At 41.1% G+C, this 25,493-nt stretch overlaps 1 protein-coding gene across 6 annotated transcripts in view; it reads left to right on the plus strand.

Annotated features, from left to right (window-relative positions):
• The first annotated feature begins 952 nt into the window (after window positions 1-952).
• atp2b2 (ATPase plasma membrane Ca2+ transporting 2) overlaps window positions 953-25,493 on the plus strand; it is an 85,713-nt gene continuing 61,172 nt past the window's right edge. For 4 of the 6 annotated variants that reach the window (XM_046383303.1, XM_046383301.1, XM_046383300.1 and 1 more), the window contains exon 1: window positions 17,167-17,984. In XM_046383303.1, coding sequence (XP_046239259.1) covers window positions 17,786-17,984 — 199 coding nt within the window. In that variant the 5' untranslated portion in view covers window positions 17,167-17,785. Of the gene's footprint in view, window positions 1,155-16,871; window positions 16,959-17,166; window positions 17,985-25,493 lie in introns of those variants that run through there. The other 2 variants (XM_046383298.1, XM_046383299.1) reach the window with 2 other exon arrangements.

A 25,493-nucleotide genomic window follows, 5' to 3' on the forward strand; every position in this document is an offset into this window, starting at 1 on the left:
AGGAAACAGTTCAACATAGTGAGGATCTGTCTTTCGTTCTTCTCTTCTCTCCCTCACACTGTGACAGGATGAGATGTGGGATAGTGACGTGACAGAAACATGCTGTTATGGTGTCCTGTCATGGCTGGCTTGCTGGATAGCCAGATGACTGGCTGGGGCAGAACAGGTGTGTTTGTGCTGGACACACACACATGGGTACTCCAAAGCAATATGTCCTGCAGACATCCTGTCCACTGGGGTGAGCTGAATGCAAGTTTGTGTGTGTGTCATGCAGTACTCTCGATCTACACAAGACAGGAATGAGTCTGACAATGATCCACATCCTTGAAAGTTACTCTTCCTCTCCCTTCCCCTCCATCTCTGTTTTTCACTCATGCACTTGCTCCCTCTTTACCTCAACATGTTTCCTTCTTGTTTTTTTTTCTAGTTTTCTCCCTTCACTCTTTTTTTTGAATTTGTATTGTATTGTATTGTATTCCTCCCCGTCTTACTCCCTTTATCTTTCTTGCTCCGGTGCCTCTCTTTCTCTCATCCCCTTCTACATCATCTCTCCAGTCTCTCTATCTCCATCTTTTTTCTCCACTTCTCTTCCCTCTCATTTCTGAAACGAGGTTACATGCATGTCTACAGTGGGCTTCCTGCTCACACAGAGGGAATAAGAGAGAGCCAGAAAGAGAGATGTAGACAATATCTGTCATATGTCCCCTTATGTTCTTTTCTCCCTGCTGTCAACTGCTCATCCCTCTTTGTCCTCATCACTTTATCCATGAATTTATCTTCCCATCTATCTATCTTGATCTCTCTATCCAGTTAGGAGACAACTTCTTCAAGTGAAGAGGAGCCTCTCTGCTATGCAGCACTGTTTACACACACACACACACACACACATACACACATGCCCACCCCTGCCTGCCGACATGGTACAGGCTGTGCATTGAGACAGCCCCAGCTGAGGCAGTAACAGTGAGTGTGCAGCTTAGCGAGTCTCCCCACACACACACACGCACACCTACACTCACTCACACACACATGCACACACACATACTGCACACGACTGTGGTGGTTAGTCCGCTGCTGCATGTGCGGTTGTAATACCATTTTCAGGTGGGAGGATTTTCACATCACGGTGATGGTGGTGATAACCTTGCTGCCATGTAAGTATACGCTGTCTTTGTGTAAAATATGATTGAATGAACAGCTCATCTGTGTTTGGTGGTGGGTTCGTTAGTCGTTTTTAATTCTGTTGGTTTTAGTCACACGCATGAGGCTATGGTGTGGGAATATGAAGCTGTACGCGTTGTTCCATGTGTGTCTCTGTTTTAAGGATCCAGAACATGTTTCATATTGTAGCTCTGTGTCATTAGACGAGGTGATCTGTCAGAGAGAGACGATGATGTTCTGAGGTCGAAGTAATTCTCCTGCAGAAAATGGATTCGTGTTTGGAGATCTCTCTGATCTTTCATGTATGGTATGTTTTTACACATATCTATCCCCATGCACATGCTGTATATATCATGCATGTTGCGTAGATCCATGCTGTGCCAAACTGATTTGTTGGAGAAATGAAATCCTCTTGTAATTCCTCTAGATGTAGATGTTTTATTGCACACCTCTTCACTCAGTCAGGCCATCTGTTGGCAGCATGAAATCTGTACTCTCCCTTCTCTGTCACACTTGCTGACTGCTTCTGTCATACCAGCAGGCTTAGCTGCCGTAACTGATCATGTGTGTTTGCTGGTGGTTAGCTGTCTTCACCACATGATACTAACTGACTATTTGGCATGATGACTGGATTATCAGGGAGCATTATCACCTCTCCTCTTTGATCTGTTGGCTGTCTGCTTTTTTGTATGTGTTCTCTGACTGACAGTCTGTACACAGTTGCATATGAATTTGCAACAAAGTCAATGCTTAAAGAAAAGAAACAAGCAAGTAAAAAAAAAAAAAAAAAACAGCGAACAAGAAAACGTCAAGTCAAATTTAGATTCGTTATTGAGACAGACATGAATGTTTTTGTTTTCAAATGTTTGATGGATCATGACACTGAGAGACTGACAGGGTCATTGGCTTGTTGGCGGGTTGGCTGACTTGTCAGTCAGTTCAGTAGACAGCCAGTCAGTCAGTGTGTGCACCAGAAAAGGAAATCCATTCAGAGACACGTCAGCACAGCTAGACAGTCAGTCAAACCGGTCAACCATTTGCTCAGCCACCAAGTCGTTCAGTTATTCATGCATTCATTCAGTCAGGAACTCAGTCATTCAGTCATACATTTAGTCATTCAGCCACACTGTTAGTTAGACAGGCTGTCATTGGAAATTGATGGAGCCTCTGTTGGGGTTAGGATGGCTGTGTGACCTCAACCATCAGCCCCATTGCACTAAGACAGCCTGGCAGCTCAGAGGCAAAGCGTCAGTGCTCTTTCTGTCCCCTTTTTCCCCTTTCTCTTATTGTTTCTTTATGTCATGTTCTAAAGCACATGAAACATATGGGGCCAATCAGCAGTTAAAGTATTCACTAATGTGCCTGCATGCTGAAAATAGAAAAAAGAAGGAAAATTTGGAGCAAAGAGAGATGAAGAAAATGATCCACCAGCTCTCTTAATGTCTCATGAATTTAATCCCCTCAAACATAATTTGACATTTAGACGTTGGGACAGCACAGTAAGTATGCAGTGACATATTGCACTACTCGTTTTAACCTCAGTAGATAATATAGGTCTGAAAAAATGTAAAGCAACGTCACCAGGTGAAGTTTCCATTTCCACATCAGTCCAGGAGTAAACCTCATAATCCCTGCAGTTTGAAAATACTGCAGGGAAGGTTGCCTTTTCCATGTGGAGGCACTTAAAGCAAGAATAAATGTCTATATTTTCCATACGCTCTTGAAATTCATTGTGATGTTTTATGTGATTTAACAATCAAGAACATCAGACCTGTGCAAGAAAAACAAGTAGTTGACAGGGAAAAGCTAAAAGCTATACCTTTTTGTGCTGCTCTGCCACATCCGACGTTGTCGGGAGAGAATCTGTTGGCGTCGCAGTGCATTACATTTTGCTGTGTCATCATCACCTCTGTGTAGCATAGCGACAAATACGGTGCTAAAGCAGACTTAGCACTTATTTTTCCACGCAAAAAATCTTGAATTGGAGACACGGACAAATACATGAAGTATTCATTTAGTTGTTCTTAACAGGACAAAGAAAAAAAATGACAAGAAATGATAGATGATGCTTGATAACATTGTAAATAGCTTATTTTGATTTTGAAAGCTTGTCTACCAGAGGAAGAATCTGTAGAAAACAGAGGAGAGGAAAGAAAAGAAAAGGAGAGGTGGGATGGGGTGGGGTGTGGGCGCAGGAGTATAGTGAGGGGGAACAGGCTGTCATGCTATCTGAGGACAGATTAAATTCAGTTCTTACTCCTAATTTTTATTTGGAGTTATATAAAAAAATAATTGACTCAAAACATACCATAGACTTTTTTTTAGATGTTTTATTCCTGTTTTTGTGGCTAGCATAATAATGAAATAAAATGGATAGCTTTGCTCCCTCCAGAGTCAGCTGGACCAGTGGTACATTTACTGTGCTATATGTGCTTTTTACAAACACTGAGTTATATGGTTTATTTTCTCTGATAGTGCTCAAAGTTGTTGAAAACCTCTTAAAAACAATTTTACGCTAGCCTGTCCTTTCTCATGAAATAAACATCAAATAAACATAAGCTTGGTTGAAAAGCAGGATGTGAGTGAAGTTCAGGCAGTCACTTGACACTGACACCCACTCGCTCTGAATGTGATGTCACATTGTTAATCCTAACATATAATAATAAGCAGCTGTGTTTTTCTAATTAATTTTCTCCAGGTGAAAAGACTTTGAGTTCCAGTCGCCCATTATGTGAGGATCTGACAGCGTGGGGTGTGTGTGCATGTGTGTGTGTGACGCAGTCAGAGACAGTGACAAATAGCTTTTATCTTTGTTCCTCACCTGTCAGTCCTTGTTTTTTTAGGGTGTTGCCTGATGATTGGTTTAGGTTTTTCAGAGAGTGTCCTGGTGAGTGAGTGTTTGTTTCACAGCCTGTTAGGTTCCATATGTTTGAGCTGGTCTTTGTCACATTTAAATGGTCCAATGTGTGAAGGTAAAGGAGTTCAGTTTTGCCCCAAAACATTTGCTTCTTTCTTGTTCGCATCAGTACGATTAGAAATCAAGCCATGAGTGATGAACCTTATTGGCTGTTTATGTTTATGTGTGCAGTGATTTTTATTTTATTTTTTATGTGGCTTCAAATAAACTCTCTCCACAGACGACTTGGGTGCATCATGGCTAAAATCATGTTTATGCAGACCAAATGGTGTAGTGCATTTTTGATACTCGTTTGCATCACGATACTGCACTTGTGGTTCTACCTGCTTCAATCACCTCTAATTTAAAACTCATCTTCAAAGAGCGTTTTTTTTTTTTTTGGCTTTACTTGGTGTTAATGCAGTGCACTAATCTCTATCACTTTGATATTCATTATGTCTCTACGCTGGTGACAGCCATGAGCCTGGAGGCATTATGTTTTTGGGTTGTCCACTGATCCAGTTCTTGTGTATATGAGTTTTCAGAGGTTCCTGTCTTCATGTTATGAGTGCCAAAGCTACATTTAAGTGACTAATGTTAGTTATTCACTCATATTTTTCTCCTCTGCTCTCCTCTCCTCTCTTCCTTCTGTCTTTAGTGTTCTTCTGGCTCACGTAGCCTGCATGTGTTGAATTGAATTAGAACAATGACTCCCTCATGATTTCTACAGGCTCATCTGGAGCAAGGAGAGGGTCACAACAGTCTTTTTCTTTCTGACTTCCATTGACCTTGCAGCAGGAGGTGTGTGTGTGTGTGTGTGTGTGTGCGTGCGTGGGTGTGTGGCAGGCTCAGGAATGTGCACGCAGCATGTACATGTGTATTGGAAACTTGAGGTCTCGCTTAGGGAATACTTATATATGTAAATGCATAAATATGTGTGTTTGGCTAAAATGCTAAATATGCTTTATTGCCCTTATGTCCAATCCCTTAATATGAGAAAAAAGTCAAGTTTTGCCATCTTTCAGTCCACGCAATATCTAATTTGTGATATGGATGATACTTAATTAAGACATACAAACTGTGTGCCACACTGTAATGTGCTTATTCAGCTCTGGTTTGAGACATTTGAAAAATAACAGAAAGCAGCTGGTGCTCATTCAGGATAAAATGGGATAAATGTATTCTGGTGAACTAAAATGGCTACTGGAGAGCCTTTTGTAAGCCCTCTCTTTTGTTCTATTCACAGTTAGATAGATGTGCTCTACTGCGTGCATACTGCAGCCAACATTACACCATTTAAGTTCCTCCTTATCTCCCTGTAGACAGCTGAATTCAAAGCCAGTCTATCTTTCCAGGCTGTATGCCTGTTGTCCTATTTTTCAGTGAAACCTGGCACACCACTATCAGCCCTTTTCTTCTCATGTCTGAACCAATGGTTGTCCTCCCAAAACAGTGACACAAATGCATCACCGTGGCCAGATGTTTTGTTAGCTATTGTTGGAGAGGTTAGTCCTGCATGCTCAGTGGCACCATCAGACAGATTGTTTACAGTTACCAATTCCTCACATGCACATGTCAACCCCCACCCAGCATAGGATGCTAACAGACTCCAAATGTTCCCCTGTAGGAAGACTCCAGCATTATTTAATGAACTGCTTGAAGGCAAAGTCGCAGCAGGCAGGCGTACAGGAGGCAAGGCAGAAGTTCAAAGCAAGAACAGGCATATAGACCAGGTGGATTATTTAAATGCAAGGAGTGTAAGTGATGAAAACATATGTAGACATACATTTAGAGAGGGACAGAAACAAACAGATCATTAAGCAAAAATGCTATTAAAGCATCAAGCAAGGATGATAAAAAATGTCTTTCTGATTTAGTGGCTGTCCCTCTTGAATGACTGATCTCACAACACAGGGCAATCATGTAAATGTTATCTGATTTGTTTGGCAATGCTAGCTGCATTTAGCTAATTATGACTGATGTTCAGGATCAGACTGAGTCTGCATTAGTTTGGAACAGCTTGGAACACATTAACTTGTAATTTTTATTCCCTTTCTTTCCAGTTCATCTAAGAGCGTCATTTCAATTTTAAACAATTGATTTTTATAACTTGATTATGTGCTTGTCCTAAAGTTTTGATGTAATGATATTTAAGACATCCATTCCAAAAGGAGACCAGCTGGCAATAGTCAAGGGGAGCTGAGTGTGAGAAAGTGGCTGAAAAATACATCAGACAGTTGTTCCACCTTCACGTTTATTTGTGATGTTGCAGCTGTGCCACAAGTGTGTTTTTGCAAAATTTAAAAGATGACAAAGGGGTTAAAACTAATAATCACCACCTTCACCTTGTCGTCACATGCATGTGCTCCACATCCACACAAGTTATCCTCAAGTGTGTGCTGTGTCTGCTCATCTTTGACTGCTGAAATAAACAAATTTTAACTTTGTTTCCCATTAAAAAATAAAAGTGCTATTCTATTTCTTGAAATGACAAAGCAATCAAGCATCTTCCTGTTTCACCTCAGATGACATTTGACCATTTAGTTGCAGGGTGGCCTTCTGTAAAAAGCTGTATTATGCTTTTTGATCCCTGGGTGTTTTCCACAAATTAATCAGCTTGTTGTGCTGAAAAGAAACAAAGTGTTTCCATGAAAAAAGGCTTAAAAATCTAGGAACAAATGAGTAATCTGAGGTCAGGATCCTATCCCACAGGGAAACAAATGGAGGAAGAGGAGGGTTCAGACTCATTTAGCGACTGGATTTTGTTTTTGTTGACACAGATAATTGCTCTAATTAGCATACATGTAAAATCGTTGTGTGCAGTCTTGTTTTTGAACGCTTACCCTTCCACAAATATTATCATTATTATTACGCTAAATAATTTTCAGCCTCTTGACATCAGAGTCATTTCTGAATGTGGCCTGAAAAAACACATGTGTTTTATAGGCAGACTGGTGCATGCCAGTACTCTTATGTATGACTGTGCCGATTTCTTTTTCTGTGACTTTAGAGCATTGCTAAAGTTTTCCCCTCTTTGCTCTTTCTAAAATACCATTTTTCCCATTGCAAAACAAACAGCGTGAGGCAGACAAAACAAGACTGAAACAAAATGTACTAGGTTTGACTTAAGCCTCCTTTCATGTGAACCCCTAAGAACAAGCTATGCTTAGTCTAAGATTTGGAAGTGCTTATGAAGAAATACAGAATTTCTGTGTGTCAGTACATATGCTCATATGCATATCCAGAGCCTTAAGTATATGGTTATGTCAAGAATTTAACCCAAAACCTAGATTTTAAATTCACAGCCTCTGCCTCCTTACACACAAGCTTTAAGCATTCGACCTTGGAAATGATGATGACTCAGTCTGTTTTGCTGGACCCTTCTTGGTTAGAAACCCTCTTAAGCAAGTGTCAGACTCAGTACCACTGCTATTCTGTGAGCCATATTACATGCAGTCTGCACCATGTGTCACAGTGTGTGTGGATTAGTAAAATCGCCATGAGCACATTTGTCATCCACTTGTTTGATGCATTATTCTCTCAAGGTAGTGAATCTGGTAGCGAAACAGATTAGAACAGACTCATTCTAGGTTTGACTAAGTGAAGTGGGTTATGACACAGCAGCTGGATGGGAGCAGGAAGCAGGAAGGTTACAGAAGTTGTATTTATTACAAAGGGCGCTAGTGAAAAGGTACTTCATGTTTCCAGTGCTTCTTTGTACACTGTGTTTTAACTGAGATTGCTAGGCATTGTGCTGATGACATTTTTCTGGTAATGTTTATGGAGGTTGTTCAACATTGTGATGTACCACAGGCATGTGTGGGCAGTTTAATTTAATCTGTAACTAAGAAACTAGACTTGGAGTCTACAGCCATACTGCTTCTGTGAGGTTGTATACTTTAGCATGCTTAGATAGGGCTTTGAGCTACATGCTAATGTCAGCATGCTATCATGCTTTTCAGGTGAGTTACATGATCAACATCCCAGTTTTTGCATTTTAGCCTGTTAAAATTTGCTCATGAATACCAATTGCCAAGCATATTTGTTGCAGATTGAAATGTCATTAGTTGCGATTGAACTTAGATTTAAATTTTGTCACCAAATTCATTGGCTGTATTGTCAAGGAGCCAAATTTAAACTTACATATTCACTACCTAGAAGTGGATGTTTTTTACCCCACTGAAGCACATAGGATCAATGTTAGTGACAGACATTGTGAGGAGGTAAAGAGATATTCTCGATCCTGCAGTTTATGATATCAACTTTAATTCCTCTTGCCCTGTTTTTTGTTCATAGCCCATCATTAATATATGCATTACCCTGTCCTAACTAGAAAAAAATCTGATAAAACAACAAAATGACAAAGCTTTAGAAACAGACACTGAAAACAGAAATGTTTCTCTTCATTCCACTGCCTGTATCTTAAAAATGATAAATGTTTCACTCCCCTTAGTCCCTGCATGAGGTGACTGACAGCTAGATGATGTGCTCGGGGGTATTTGGTCTGGAAGTCTAGTTTGATTTGAAAATTCATCAGCAGATAACAAAACTGCTCCTCATTTACAGGATCATCTGCTACAGAGCCTCTTAAAGCACAAGGGCATCTTCAACACTATTAGCTAACATTACACCCCTATTTGTTATTAGATCATTATGTTCTGACAACATTTGGGCAAGCTAATTTATCAATAATAATGACTTTTCATGCTACATTTATTTGGTGCACTTCGATATACATGGCAATAAAATGCCAGTATTTATTTGGTTACAGTTGTTAATGTGCATCCACATCGCTGCTTCAGGCAGGATTACGCTCTACATCGTCATATCTCCCTCTATAGCCTGACAGTGTTGCTTACATTGTATAATGCCATTTGCTCATTAAGTACACAAAGAACAAGGTAATCAGGTGACCCGAGATACAGCAGGATACAGTGAAAAAAGACACAACAGAGAAGGAAGTTATTTGTTTCCAGTTATCAAAGCATAAAGCAGTCTTAATGAAAAGGTCTTTCACTGAAAGAAGAAAACAGAAGGTGAGGGTGAATGGGCAGTTGAATTTAAAGCAGTAGACCAAGGCAAGAGGAAAGGTGACATCTGTAAACCAGCGAGAAGTGCTGTGAGTACTGCAGAGGCAGAAAAACAAAGGAGTTACGAGGCAGTAAAGAGGAGAGTGAGTGAGTGAGGAGGTCACCCACAGTGGCTCAACTGAACGTATTGTTGAGACTCTACTTGTCCTCTTGAAGAGAGGATTTTTCATAGATGCAAGTGTGGAGGTCCTTCAGAGTTTCTCTGTGTAGATCAGAGGCTTATATCACTCAGTGCCTTGTCATCCGCCCTCTAACCCAGTCATCCCACAGCTATGGCATATCATCATCAGTTCGCACTTTCTCGCTTCTCAGTCTCACTCTGCCGTGACACACACCAACCCCTGCAGCTATCTGAGGTTGCCTGGCTTTTCCTCAACCCCCCCACCTCCCCCCACCATCTATAAACCGACATATGCTTAACACACACACACACATACATGTACGTATGTATTCGTAAATGGCTGTTCTCGCTCTCTCTCTCTCTCTCTCTCTCTCTCTACTCCTCCTCCTCTCTGACTCATCCCTCTGTCCCTTTTCCCCATCTCCACTTTATCTTCTCTTCAGCCTGATATGAGTTGGAGCTGCAGTCCTTTTCGAGCTCCTGCACTCGTTTCCAAAATAACCTTTTTCTTCGTCAGACTGTGGCTGCTGAGCTTAGTTAGCATGACAGCTGCTTTCAACCCAGTTACGGAGCCCTGATGGTGGCTGAGAGGAGGCTCTCCATTTGGTTGTTATGTAACGATTCACCTCAGAGACAATGTCAGTTAACGCGCCTTCGGATAATGCAGTGCAGTGTTGCAATGCAGCCATTATCTAATGTGTGTCTGTGTGTGTTTGGGGATTCCCTGAGTACTGTCCAGCTGCTTCTCCTTCCACGTAGCTGATATTTATTATTTTATTTCTCATTTTTTCCCTTATTTTATTGTTTTGTAGCTTTAGACAAATAAATGGTCCATTGCAGTAATTGGAATGTCATATGTAACAGAAGTTTGCACAGAAAGAGAGTTTATTGAGATTACTTGACTTTCTCAGCTTCACTGAAAAGTGTGCACTTGGTCAGTGTTGTTAGGTCATGCACAAAGTAGAGCTTCATTCCTGTGATCTCTGCCTTCCAAATTGTGATACCAAAAACCAGTCAGCGATCTGTGAACATACACAAGCAGCAGCAAGTCTCTTCGTTCTGTCCACGTCGTCGCATACAAGGAGTTGACACTCAAGTATCGGTACATTCACAATCTAATGCATTCCTATCCAGAAACAATGCTGTAAATGGTAACCTTTGTGAAGCTTATACTTTCAAGAATGTCAGTGAGCTGATGATTGTTTCTTCTGGGGATTTAGTTTGTCATAGTGTTGTATGGATTGCATCCCACTGGACAGTGTTGCAGTGTTTTTTATTCCCTCCCTCATGAACACTTCGTTAAAAAAAAAAAAAAAGAAAGAAACTTTGAAATGAAAATGACACAAACTCATGAGCATTTGTAAACTTATTACAATGTGAGTGAATTTTTGAAACTGCAGGTGTGCAGAGCTGCAGTGGACTATCCTGCACTATTTTTTGTCACAGGCAGGGGGGGCTCTAAGCCAGTGCTGCTTCTGGTGGTGGTGCAGTGGGCACAGCTCATACCTCAGCTCTGCCTCACTGTGCTCAAGGACATTTTGAGACAGACGCACAGGGAATGCGCATGGCTTCACTGTGGAGGACAGAAAGTTACCCGCTGCTCGTCAGACCTGGACCTTTTTGTCAAACAGAAAGCAGCCATTATGCTCAAGCACCTTTTCATCATTAACACTTGTTCTTCACCAGTGCAGAGTAGAACAGATAGACCCAGCAGACATCGCTAGACACATTATGCAGACAACATTCAAATTAAAGGTAAAGAGAGCATATACAATATTATGTTTGTACATGAACAGGTCTCTCCTGAAGATAAATAGAGGGACTGTATTGATGATGTCATCAAGACAGTTACATAAATCTGCCTATGTGAACTGAAGCTGAATTACTTAAAACCTTACCACTGACAAAAAAGCATAACATCTTTTATAGCAGTTGAGTGCACTGTAGGGGAGGCAATCTGACGATTGTAGATGGAGACTGTTCTTGATCAGTCTACTTAAGACAACTCATAGCAGTTGCGATACTTAACATCTTTTCACTTCACATAGCCTCAGTGACAGTAGATTCATGCCATGTGAACGTACCAGTACCAGTAGCCAACTACATGGCTATGCTGATTGGACAAATTAATTCAAGTGACTCTTTCTCGGTTGATATGTTGTAAATAATGCAACACGATTCACAGCTAGCAGCATGACAGATGAGAAGCTCATGTTTCGCTGCAAATAGAGATATCCCTGGATTATTTCAGTTCTGGCTATTGTCTGCAGGGCATTTCAAAACCAAGAAACGTCACATTTTTAGAAATTATCAACTTCGGCTGTCAGTGCTTGATGCATTTAAGAAAACACACTGTCCCTTCTACAACACTGTAACAGTATGAAGACTGCAGCATTTTTCACTGGCATTGCAGCACATTGTGCAATAATCTGACAGAATTATTTCCATGCTTAAATAACTTGAGTCAAACAGTAAAAGTTGTTTGAGTCAAACAGTAAAAGTAGTACCAAAAGGTATTTGGTACTACACAAACACTACCACTAGTTTGAAATGATACATTGACATATTGGGCCCCAAGTTGTTTGGCTGCATAGACAACAACTGATTGGTGATGCTGCATTGGCTCTATGTTAATAACCCTTTTTGTTGATCTCTCCATGTTTTTTCAGTTGTTTTGTCATATGGCAAACACTGTACAGTATGGTGGTCAGATGGTCTTAGCATCTGGCCATGCAGCTTCACATTTTAATGTAGATGGATCCCATATGGTGTTCAAGTTCATAGAGTCCAATTAAGTGTTCTCACAGTTTAGGTAAAAAGCTGTTAATTATTGCAAAATCTACACTTTCTCCTTGAGTGTTTGATCATGTGTTACTCATTACTCACTGTCAAGCCATGGGGAGCATGCCAACAATTATACAGACAAGCTGGCAAGTAGGCAGGGAGGTATGCAGAAGAATAGCACAGCAGGGAAGTGCTTTAGTCAGAGACAGATAAGCATGATGACAGCACAGAGATTGATGGGACAGTGCACAGACAGACAGACAGGCAGACAGACAGACAGAGAGACAGACTGGTGTAAAGACAGGATTGGGAGTGATGGAAATATCTAAGAGAGAAGTCTTTTTTTGCAAGATGCCTACAAAATCATGAAGATTGCCCTACACTTGAGGAGTGTTTAGGAACACAGTTTCTCACCCTTTGATGTTTAAATTATTTACCAGTGAAGAAGAACCATTTTGACACAGTGCCTTCATCAGTGAATGCATACAAAACACCAACAATAGCTCAGCTTACAGCTGCCCTCCTTTTTCCAAGGAAAGAGGAAATCAATCTGTGTACATATATGCATGTTAGTCTGTCTGTGTGTTTCCATGCTGTGCAAAAAGGAGAGCATAATTTGCTTTGAAATTGCTCAGCTCAGACTTCAGCAGTGCACTTCACCTCTATCTTACCTCTTTCTTTGCTTTTCCTCCTCCTCTCTGCTGTCCTCCATCTTTCTCTCCTCAGTTTCCTCCCACATCTCAATCTCTCCCACTCCTGCGCATGTCATTGTAATTTAAAGATAGGCGGCTGCACGCCAGCAGAATATAACACCACCACCGCTGCTGCCACCGCCAGTCACTTGAATCACCAACATGATTATGTGAAGCTGGGAACACACCGCCTGATATAGTTGGTAATGAACAGATGTTGTGGAGGGAGATGCATCAACATTCTGTGTTAAATTAGTCATGAAATACTGAATTTCTATTCATATTTTTCTCTTGTACAAGAAAAATGGAAAGGATGGAATAATGACAGAGAAAAAGTGTTGTCAGTTGGAATAAAATTCAAGTATGAATCATACAGCGTAGCTTGCTGATGTTGCTGCTTTATGTTTATAAACCTGTCTTACATTATAGATGGTAGACAGAATTAACCTTTGTTTCATGTGTGTTTGCAATGATGGTAATAATTACTCAAGGTAAGGCGTCTTGGCATCTAATTATCCATCCATCCATTTTCTATACCGCTTATCCGTCATGGTCGCGGGGAGGCTGGAGCCTATCCCAGCTGACTACGGGCGAGAGGCGGGGTTCACCCTGGACTGGTCGCCAGTCAATCGCAGGGCTGACACACAAAGACAAACAACCACACACTCTCACACTCACACCTAGGGGCAATATCGAGTAGCCAATTAACCTAAAGTATGTTTTTGGGATTGTGGAAGGAAGAAAGTGTGTGAGGAAAACCCACACAGGCACAAGAGAACATGCAAACCCCACACAGAAGGGCCCAGACCAGGATTTGAACCTGGAACCTTCTTGCTATGAGGTGACATTGCCAACCACTGTGCCACCGTGCCACCCATCTAATTATGTATTTATTTAATTTTCTCTTTTATTATCATCAACATTATTGGTTTGCGAGTATGCTTGCAATTGCTGTTGCAGCTTCTGTGCCATGCCAGCTCAAACAGTCAACATCCTGAACCATCAAGGCTTGGGTTTTCAATCCAGTATATGCAGGATCCAGAGCCCTGCTTGTTTCCATTTTTCCCAGTTATCTGACTGATTAACTGATTAGCTGCAAAAGACAAGCTTGCAGTAGAACAGGTATAGCAGTATAGAAAGTGATGAGGGGAGTGTCCCTCTGGTGTAGTTTCTCTCCTCAGCCAGCCACTTGATTAGCCATTCATACACACTGATACACACACATGCACACATGCATAAAATTTCCTGAGAGAGCATTTGTTTGCTTTCATTTGACGGTTTTGGAGGATCTGGCCGGCACAGATGTCTGCCTTGGCAAGCAAATAGTACCGCCAGCACTGATTGGACCTGATCGGCAGGAAAGGGGGACAGCATAAAGGGTTGGAGAAAAAACAGAGAGGAAGATGCAGTATTGCCCTGCGCTATCCTGTTTTCTCTAATAAATGTAAAAACTATCCAAGACCCAACAGAGCTGAAATATGTAGTGTCTTATTTAATGTATCACTGTTTTAATAATGTGTAGGTGGGAAAACACTGAACTCATTTGGAAAATGCTCTCCTTGATCCAGTGCTGGAAGAAGCACTTACATCTTCTACTGAGATAAAAGCAGCAATAACACTGTGTAGAAGTCCTTTCTCAAAATTTTACTCAAGTAACATACTGAAAGTACTCATGATGCAGACTCACCCATTTTCAGAATACATATATTTTAAAAACGTGCAACTTGTAAAACTTGTAACTTAAATTTGTAATCATTACTTTAATGTTGCAGCTTGTAAATTGCAGGAAGAACTACTTTGTATTGTGCCAGGTATCTTTATCTGTAATAACACATCATCTTTAATTAGGTGATTAAATTTTCAGTATTTCATTTTCATCTAAAATCACCTTCAAAATGTAGTGGAGTAGAAGCATAAAGCAACTCAAAGTAGAAGTACATCAAAATTGTACTTAAGTACAGTACTTGAGTAAATGCACTTGATGGCTTTCCACCACTGTCTTTATCTGCTTTACAGAAATGTTTAATAGGTTTGTTAGGTTGCACCTGTCCAGGTGACACTGCCAGTGCTGCCTGACTGTGTCACGTCAGAAGGGCTGGAGCTCATTAGCAGGCAGGACTGGTTCCTGTGGTGTTACAGATGTGTATTCACATGTTGGCAGCGTTTCTCACCACCCTACTGTGACAAGGTCGGTGTCCTGCAGTTCCTGAGCGCACAGTTGTGTCTGGTGCTAGTCCCATCTATGTCATCAAGCTTGATATTTGCAGCCAGACATTACTCTAGCATGTGCCACGAGTACCAAGAACATGGGTGTGCTCACCACCTCAGTGTTTACCTGCTGCCAACTGAACCTTGTGTCAGTTCCCATTGTTATTTCCAAGCAACAGTGTCTGTGTGTCTTCTAGGTTCTGGGAATTGTTTTTCTACAAAACACCTCCCTGTGAGACATAAATAATGCAATCATGTTCATGTTTCCTGCCCGTTCAATGGAACCTTTACTGCATGCCAACAACAAGGTGAAGCAACCTCAAAAACACAAGACAAGTTAAAGATTACAGTAGCAGTCACAAGGACCATGCGTCAGTTCAACATTAACAATTCACAGCAGTGTGACTGCTTGCCCAAGGCTTGTTTCACTTTTGATTTAACTTAAACTCTACAAGGGTATATTTTCCTAGATTATTTTAGTTTTAGTAAGTAAACTGAGTAGCCTGTGCATGAAGGCAGACTTGAGAAAACTAGATGAAAGGCGGATTACATAAAACTTTAACCTTCAGAGTGAATAACCAAATCCCTTACTGTGAGAGCCGTGCCATCAGTGTTGTAGGTCCAGTTGACTTGACTCTTTTGTCTGATTTTACCTGAATATATCAAGGCTCTTCAGGTGGCCCCATCTATACACTTGCAGCACATGTGTTTTTTCCTGCTGCTTTATATACTGCATTATGACTCCTCCTCACAGAGGAATTCTTTGCAGTATTAACACTGTGCATTACAGGTGATGGAGAGACTGTACAGCCAGACTCTTTTTGTGCTTTATTGTTGAATTACTGTAGCATTCAGCATTATGTAACACAGTTGCACTTTGATTCCAGGGCTCCCCACTGTGTGGGTGGGTAGAGATGAAGGGAAACTGTGAGCCAGAGGTTTACTTTCGGGGTCACAGATGTCATTGATTGAAGATAAACACACATGTGGTAATTATTGTTTATACATGATTAGAGTTTTGTGCAGTGCATTGTGATGTTATGTGTTTGTGTGGAACAGGGTTTATTGCAGGAAGGTGGTGACTTAAAAGAAAAGGATGGCAGTGTTCTGTAGTACATGTATTATCAGCGAGTCAGACTGAAATATTAATAAACAACAAATTGATCATGTTATCAACTGTTACTTTTGCTGCTTATTTCTTAGTGCCATAGTATTGTTGGAAACACAATGAATTACACCATAATGCACTGTAACATGTTCCTTTATTACAATGGACCTGAGCTCTTGGCGTCCTGTAGCTGAAGATACTCATTAGAGCGCCAAATGTCTATCAACCTGTTTGAGTAACTTGCTGATAATTATAGTACCCAGCAGTTTTAGGAAAATATCAAAACTTTATCAGGTGAAACAGATCTGATTTTGATATTTGCATCTTCTGCAGGGGCAAATATGCTTGTGACAGGGTTAGACTAAGCTGGTGGTATTGATGTTTTCATGGGATTTGTCACAACTTTAAAAAAAAAAAAAAAAAAAAAATCTCATGCTTTGACTCTTTTCCCCCTAATTCATGCAATTCATGCAAACTGTTCACAGATTTACGCTAAGCCGGTAATCCAGCTGAGTGTCGTTCTCAGGTGAGAGGGTGGCAGGAATAGAGTAAAATCATTAATGCATTACAAGACAACAGGCAGAGAGGAATGGATCAGTGACATAGAGTGACCCATCCTCCCCATGACAGCGCAGCATTACGTGCTGCCTCCCTGCTTCGTCGTCAGAGCAGAGCAGCCCCAGCCTCCCGCCCGCGCACAACTCCTCTCCGCTCTGCAGCAGAAAGGAGCATCCTCTTCTCTCTGCCCTCCCTCTCTTTTGTATCCTCTCTCTCTCTCTCTCTCTCTCTCTCTCCCCCCTCTCTCTCTCACTTTTTTCTCTCCCTCTCTGTCAGTCGGTGTGTCCTCAGAATGAGGTTAGCAGCAGTAGCAGCAGCAACAGCAGCAGCAGCAGCAGTAGTAGGTAGAGATAGCAGAGGCACAGTTACTGCAGCAGCCAGGGGAGGCTGTCCTTCAGCCGTGCATCATCTACTGCTGCATTCACCCCTGCCCTGAGAACGCAGCGCTCATTCTTGTTCTGTTTTTTTGTGTCCCTCCCTTCTCCCCCTTCACCTTCTGTCCTCTTTGAATTCATCTCCCATATTCCTTTCCCTCTCCCTCTCTCTCTCTCTCTCTCTCTCTCTCTCTATTTCCATTGCTCTCTGGCTCTCTCTTTCTCTTTCCCTCTCTCTGTAGCAGTGATGGGGAAGACCACCATGTAGAGACAGAGAGGCAGCGGAGGCAACAGCAGTATAGCAGCAATGGGAAGTCACACATGGAGCGGGTCTGGACTGCAGCCGTGGTGAGCCTGAAACCAACAGGACTTGCAACCACCATCATTGCCCCTCTCAGGAGCTGACCACTGGGGCTGTCCAACGCTCACCTGGATGCTCCCCACTTGTGTTTCGTCATCCCCTCCTCTCCTCGTTCTCTGCTGCTCTTACTCTTCTTCTGTTTCTTCTTTTTGATGGTTTTTGGTCTATTGATATCTGACAGTCTCCCCTGAAACTGATCATCGATTTATCCTCTTGGAACCCCCCCCCCCCCCTTTTTAATCCTTCTATCTGCCTGCTTTACCTCCAAGTGGCATTGTTTTTTCTCTTTTTTGGTTTTTGTTGTCTGCTTGATATCTATTTTGGATTTTTTTTTTTAGATGAGACTGAGCTCATCTCTCTCATGTGCAAGCTTTTTAATTGATATTTAAGCAATAACAAACACTAATCTAACTGATTTGAGAAGCTGACATCATGGGGGACATGTCCAACAGTGATTTTTATGCCAAGAACCAAAGAAATGAGGACAACCATGCGGCAGGCTTCGGCTGCTCTCTCATGGAGCTGCGCTCGCTCATGGAGCTGCGTGGCACAGAGGCGGTGGTCAAGCTCCAGGAGGACTACGGGGGTATAGAGGGACTGTGCAAACGACTGAAAACCTCACCCACAGAAGGTAAGTCCCCGTGCTCATCTGTGTATGTGTTTGTGAATGTGAATGTGTGTACATTGGTGTGTATCATATGATCTCATGTTGAGGAATGTGTTCTACTACTGTATGTTGAGCCAGTCTTAAGATTGATTATAGGTTTTCACTGAATTCACATTGCATGCCCAACCCTGGAGGAGCACGTAAACGCAGCATCAGAACAGCAGACGGAAGGGAATCCTGTTTGAAGGGGCTAATGAACATTCTTCTCAGCCAGCCTGTTTAGTATGCATAGAAATCTCTCTGGACAGTTTAGCCCCCCTTCACTCGCTCTCCCCCATACAAGGCCCCCACCCTCCCTTGTCATTGTCCTATCCTGTGAGCCAATCAGCCTAGGCCTTATTGGGGAGCAGGTCTCTGGGGCAACATGGGGGATGTTTTGGCCACGTGTGATGCGCTGTGGCATTTCCCAGTATGGGCTGGGTATGAGTGGAATGAGAAAGCAAAAAAACTCAATAACAATAATATTAAATTGCTAACAAGGACAGCACCTGTTCCCTGTTTATTTTTTGGAAAATACAGTAAATATTTCATTTCTGGAATGCAAATGACGCCAGAACAGGTGATGCTTAGTTTAGCTATCTTAAAACTTAAAACGCTATTTTTATTCAGAAGTGTACTCAGAATTTCATAAGAGCGCAGTGTGTGGCACCACAGAATTCCTGCATTTTATCACATAACTACCTAAGCTGTGTCAAAATGTCCTGTTTAATTTATTCAAACATTTACTCAAGCTCTTTTCTATTGTTCCAGACTTTACTTTATTTACATATTGCATAAATGTAGGATTTTCCATTGTTTCATCCTCAGCTGATTACTTCTTATGTATGCTGAATATTTATAACATGCTGAAATCATTCACCTCCCCTGATGTAGGTATCACTGATCAGTATTCATGTAGTGTCACCTGTGTGACATCAGAGGTAACCTGTAACCTTATAGGCTGATAGTCACAGAAGATTGTGCTCCCTTGTCTCCTCATCCAGTAGCACCACTTCTAGGTCAGCTGGTGATAATACCTGCAGCAAGACAACGTTAGACTAAACTAGATCAATTCAGAGAAAATCTCACAAGTCTCAGAGTTGAATGAAGAGTGAATAAAGAGCAAATCATGCTGAGATGGAATAGAAGAAAAACACACTCAGTCAGATAGGGGATGTGGTGCGTATTGCTCTTTACCATATTAGTAAAATCATTGCAAAGCAATGCCTGCAGTGCTACAGCGATACTGAAGTGAAACTGAATTTGAACTAGCAATAAAATTATTATAACAGACATAAAATTATAATTTCATTTTCCCATTCTCATGAGCATCCTGATGAGATGCTCCAACATTATATTTTACCAGCATGCTAAACCCTAACCCAGGACCACAGCCTGCAGACTTGCCATAAAACTAAAATTAAAATAATTAAACGTGCAATATTCAAACTGAAATGTTGTTATTATTAACATGATTACTGTTGCAAATAATTTGATTTGGTGAACCTCACATTGTACTAGTGTGACTGTTTGTGCAAGACTATTTCTGAGGGGAAAGCATATTTATGCTTAATTATTTTAAAACATTACATACTCGCAAAAGCAGTGACTGGTATGAACAGTTACTTCTTTACTTATATACTGAGTTAAAATTACATAATAGAGCTCATTTAAATTTCATTAATGTTTGGCAATACATTTTGGTATTTTAATTTAAGGCTTCGTGCTAACATTTAGCAAATTACAGTGCAACACTGTAGTTCCTCCTTGTTGATATGCCCAGTGGGTAAAATAATCTGAAAAATAAGAAGAGAAATGAACAAAAGTTGCTCTCAGGAAATGCTGTGCTCTGCTGGCTGAATTATTCAAAACTCTACGGTCTTGTAAGAGTGTGCCATTATTTATTATGGCATTTATTGGCATGAGAATGCACTGTGTATTTTGTGCAGCACTCTGGATAAATTAGATGCTTCCATGTCATAATTTGTCAACATTTTTAACTCCAGTTAACATGTTATGGATTTGGTTGAGGTCTTGCTGATAAGCAATGCACTCAGTTATAATTATTAATTGTTGTAATGAATTTTATCTCTCATTGGAACATTCACTAAGTGGGAACTGAGAAATGGTATCCGGTGCTATTTGCATTAGTGATCCCAGGTGTGTCTGTGTTTATGCTGTGTGGGTCCACTTGTGTGCCGTCTGGTTGCTCCACAGAACATATGTTACATCAGAAATATGATCATGGTAATTATCCTTGAAGGTATTCTGTATTCCTTGCTGTCATCATATGTGGTGTATATAACATGTATGTGTCCCTGGAGCCTGCGTTTGATGGTAAGAGGCCCTGAGCAAGGTTGACCTATTAGCCGCATAATGCTGCCTGTACCAGCCCTTTTATATGATACCAACAGTTCATGAATGGCTATAGCCCATTATGCAGCATAAATACATAATGGCTCTGTAAGCATAGAAATGCAACCAGTGCGCCATGCATTTAGATGCAGCAGGCAGTCAGCGTCTGCTAAATTGTTGCTGCAAGTACATGAAACCATAACATGGAGAAAAACAAAAACACAAATAGCAGCCAGACATGTAAGACATGTATTTATTTGTCTGATAAGAAATGTACAGCATGTTATAAAAGACGGTACGGCACAAACTTTATTTCCAAGCGGAATTGTTGGCCACTAAATGATTCACTGCTACAATAGTTCTCCCACACAATACACATTTTGCACATGATAGCAGTAAAGATAACAGAACAATAGCTCTAGTTTGTGGAAACACATCTTTGTTATGAATAATCTGATTATTCCCAGAGCTTAAAGCCTCCTTATTTCTTCAGGTATTATCGTGTTTATCAATTCTTTTAAGGGTATCATGACACTAATTCATGAACAGTTTTCTAAACCCATAAAGGATGAATGCAAAACAATAACTGAGGTTAAAACATTTTATTTTCTATCAGTTCAAAGTTGCACAAAATACCTTGAAACGCGATCATGATGATGATGATGATGATGATGATGATGAAATAAATGGTTAATTAGTGGCACTTCGGATTCTCTAACATGCCCAGATTTTCTGTCTCTTACCCTTCAGTTTTCTCAGTAGCCTGCTTCCTCGTACTGTATACCTGCCCCAGGGATGTAGTTACCTGTGTGTTGCTTTGTAGGTGACTGTGGGGTGAAGAAGCTAGCGTTTCCCTCAGGCAGCCAGCGGGTGAATGGCGTGAGTCATTCAGGGGCCAGATGAGATGTCAGGCTGCGGCTAAGTTTCAAAGAAGGGTCGGCAGGAAGCTGCTCATGGCATGACCTGTTTCTCTTGAGATGGAAGAAGAGATCGTTGGTGCTCACAGTAGAACTATTTTCCCAAGAGACTGTATAGAGCTGCAGCACATCGGTTGGTCGTCCTGGGTAGGGGGTGAGGATTTGTGGGTGAGTGCTCAGGGTAGAACCGTTCCTTGAGGGTCAGGAGGATGAAAAGGTGCTTAAGGCATCAATAGTCTTTGATGTTGCCAGGAAGGGAGGGCAGGAGGGTACTTAGCAAGATCGTGCAGCAAAGGAGGAGTAAATATAGATACATGTGGAAACCACATTTAGACTGTATGAAGCAATGATTGTTTTAAAATATTCATCCCTACAAATTTATGTTTCGTTTAATATGATACCAATCAGTTCTGGGATTTTTAGCTGTATGCAGTATGCCTACATTGTTATCATCCAAAGCAGAAAGCCATAAAAGTTGGCCTGATAATTACTGTAGTTACATTTTATTACTTCTAGTTGTACATCAGTGTGACTTTACACACCAAGGTGATGGGATGAAGTGCTATCTCTTGCATGCTGAAGAGAGACAGTAAATACTAATTATTACAGCAGGGGCTTTGATTAGACAAAATTAATTCAATGCAAGAGTAAACTTCAGTTTTTCTCATCTGGTATATTAAAGTCAGTCTAGGACTAGGCTATTTTATTTCCAACAAAGTAAGATTGCCTTTCTATTCTCCGTCTCGCCCCTCTAATATATCTTTGTTGCCCCCTGTTCCACTTTCTCTCCACCTCCCCTTTGTTTCCAGTTCCTTTGATTTGACTCACAACACATACTGTGCACACACTTCCACCTCAACCTGCAAATCTCCCTCTACATCACCTTCCTACAATTTCTCCAGAGACAGCTTTATACCAGTGATTATTGATTCAGAATTCCCAACCAGATGCTTACCAATACCGTGATCCATCCAAAATATAATATTATAATGTATACTTTATACAATATGATAATGTACATATAATAATGTAATATATAATGCATATAATAATCTGTACAGAAATCATAATGGTTGTCCATGCCTGCTGGTTAATAATATTGACACCTCTATCTCTACTTATCTCCCATCTGCCATTCTCTCCTCTTCCTCACTCCAGAGGTAGTTAAGTGGGACAGTTTATTTCAAGCTTGCATGGCTCTCATTGATCTCATTGTCTGTGCAGGCAATGGCAAGTTGTTTTAGGTTTGGGTGGGCATAAAACTTGCAGTTAAATGATTGGTATGTGAAAGTAACTCTGACTCTCTCACTCTAGCATTTTGCAAATGGAATGATTTTTGTTAATTATTAGGTGTCTTGCAAAAAGTTACATGAAAAGACTGATACCTGTCCTAGTGCAAAAAGCACAGTGGCACAAAATGACGTACAGTAAACTGACAAATTGCCACTTTTACACTTTGGTCTTTGTAGGGATTGAATGTATAGAGATGGTGGTAGGTGGATTTGGTTACATCTGGACAAAGGCAGATGAGTTGTTTCCCCATTTCCAGTCTTTACGCTAACCTAAGCTAACTGGTTTCTAGCTCCAGCTACTGTATGTATTTATTGTTTATACATGAAAGGGGCATTGATCTTCTCATTTGTCTGTCATCAAGAAAACAAATGTACTGGATTTGATTTTATGAATGTCAAACAAATTCTTCACCAGCAAATGTTAAAATTTACTTTAACGTTGAATTTGCTGCAAAATGGGAAAATATTTCCTCCCACGTGGCAGTTCTATTATAGGTGTGTTCTCACTTAAATCAACTTACTTCCTACCTACCTTTGTCCCGCCATGCATCTCCTGCCTGTCTGCGCCAGACCTCCTCCTCATCACCCCTTCCACCTCCCCTTACTCTCTCTGCCTCCCATTCCTCTGTCTCACCACACCTTGCCACTCCTCCTCCTCTCGCCCTCCTCTGCTCCCATTTCTATTTCGGTGTGCTGGTCGGTCGCTGGTATCCCAGTGGACCAGTGTACAGCGTAGCCTAAATAGACCTGTTCTACATCTATAACCTTCATCATCTCTCTCTTTTCTACACTCACTTCTTTTACCGAGTTAGTAACAATGTAGCAGTGCAGGAAAAGTAGCACACCTTTTTCAAAACTTCTTTGTCACTACAATGTTTAAAAGTATGTCACCACAATCTAGAATTCGCATTCAACAAATAAACTGTTATTTTGGCGTGAACATGATTCACCTTCAGTAGCACAGAGCACACTAAGCTTTGTCACACAGAGAAACAAATGACTTGTAGACACTCCGGTGACAATCAGTTGATTGAAAATGATTGTGTTTATTGAAGATCCCAGAAAGAAATGTTCCTGCATTGCTTTTCATGACCGTCATGACAGGGGTATGTATGGCAGCCAGAAGATACATGACACATGCTGCCTGTATTTCTCATTGGACAATGTTATTGATGGTTCATGTGTTAATAGGCGTCTCACTGATGGGAACCCAGCAACAGGCCCCGGATGTCCATACAAACAGACACAGATATCATAGTGTCTCACAAACTGTAGAAATTTGTTCATTTGTAAACGGTGATTTGTGTACATTTTCTCCATAGTGATGTTACCTAGATGTCTAGGATACACATGTACTGATGTGTATGTGTGTGTGATTGGCAGAAAGAGAACCAAAAGCGGGGGTGGGGTGGGGTTTGGGGGGTTGGTGGGGGTGGAGGTGTAGCACAATAGGCTGAAGATGGGGTGAGAGAGGGATTGTCAAAAACATTTTTTCTTTGAAAGTTAGAAAAATGAGTAATATAACACTTCATCTTTCTACTTATCTTTTTTTATGTTTTCTGTTCTCTGTTCTGCCATCCTCCTGCAGATACAGTTTCCATCTGGTATCAGACTTTGCATTAGAGTTTCCCTGCTGTATTATCAAGAGGGTTACTATTACTCTTCTTATTCCTCCTACATATTTCACTTGCTGTGTTTTTTACTGCTCCACCACAAGGCCTTTATGAATTCTGTACATGAGCCACCTTATCCCAGCTTCTCTCTGTCTTCTCCTCTCCCTCTAGCCTCATTGTGGTGGCAGAGTTTGTTCGAAACACTTCTCCTGCTCCCATATTTCACATCGTTTCTTTCTCATTTTCCTTCATTCATGCCCAGCTTCAGTCTGTATTTTTTTCTAATCTAATCTTTCTTTATCTCCCCTTAAAATAAAGTCGACATTTCAGTCTAGGTGCTCCTGCACATGCTACACTTTAAATCCTATTGCTCCTCCTACTTCTCTCTTCTCATCTGTTTGTACCTCATCCCACCCCTCCTCCATCCCTCCTTTCCTCCCTGATGATCATACTTATTGCATCCTCCAGTCGCAGCACTGCAAGCGCGTTCCCATCTGACGCAGTCTATTTAATCTCTGTCCCACAAGGGATCTCTCACATGGAGCAGCCATCTCTTTAATAAGGACAATTTCTCCTGCTCTACAACTCCTCTCCTCCTTCTCCCCTAGTGATGTGAAAAGGATAGAAGAGGTACAAAAGCAGGCAGTGAAGAAGCGAGAGACGAGACAAAGAGAGAGAGAGAGAGAGAGTGAGAGAGAGATGGCTCTCAGAGGACAGATTATAAATGATACACACCCATTTTGCTCTGTCAAGGAGTAAAACCACATTGTGGTCTCTCTCTCTCTCTCGCACACACATGCACACACATGCACACACACATACCACTACTCACACAGGTGCCTCCTCTGCAGTGTACTAGCAGTGACCTTGAGGATGGCTTAAGCAGTGTTGCGGCACAGTGCTCAGCCACTCTGTAATAGCACTATATGTGCAATATTAAGAAAAATTGTTGAAGTCTTAACGAGCAGTTCAGCTAATACATGTCTTTAGTATGTCTTTTAAAATTGTTACTTAAATTAATATTTGGTAAATGTTTAATTGATGCTTCAGGATCACTAATAAGCAAATGAAAAGAGCAAAAATGCAAAAGGACATTCCTCGGCTAAAGAACCTTGCGTTGTCTTTTTATCGGAATCTACCTGCCATCTATGACACTCTGCAGGTTCAAACTGCCGCGAGATAACAAATAATGTAGTGTTGTGTGTGTTGTTTCACCTCAGTTTGACGGTATTTGTTACACTTAAAAGTACCAGAAGCCAGACGTGCAATTTACAGACGTGAGCCAACAAACCTGTTCAGCATTTGATTTATGATGTT

Source organism: Scatophagus argus, chromosome 3 (assembly GCF_020382885.2).
Source record: "Scatophagus argus isolate fScaArg1 chromosome 3, fScaArg1.pri, whole genome shotgun sequence".
Classification (NCBI taxonomy): Eukaryota; Metazoa; Chordata; class Actinopteri; family Scatophagidae; genus Scatophagus; species Scatophagus argus.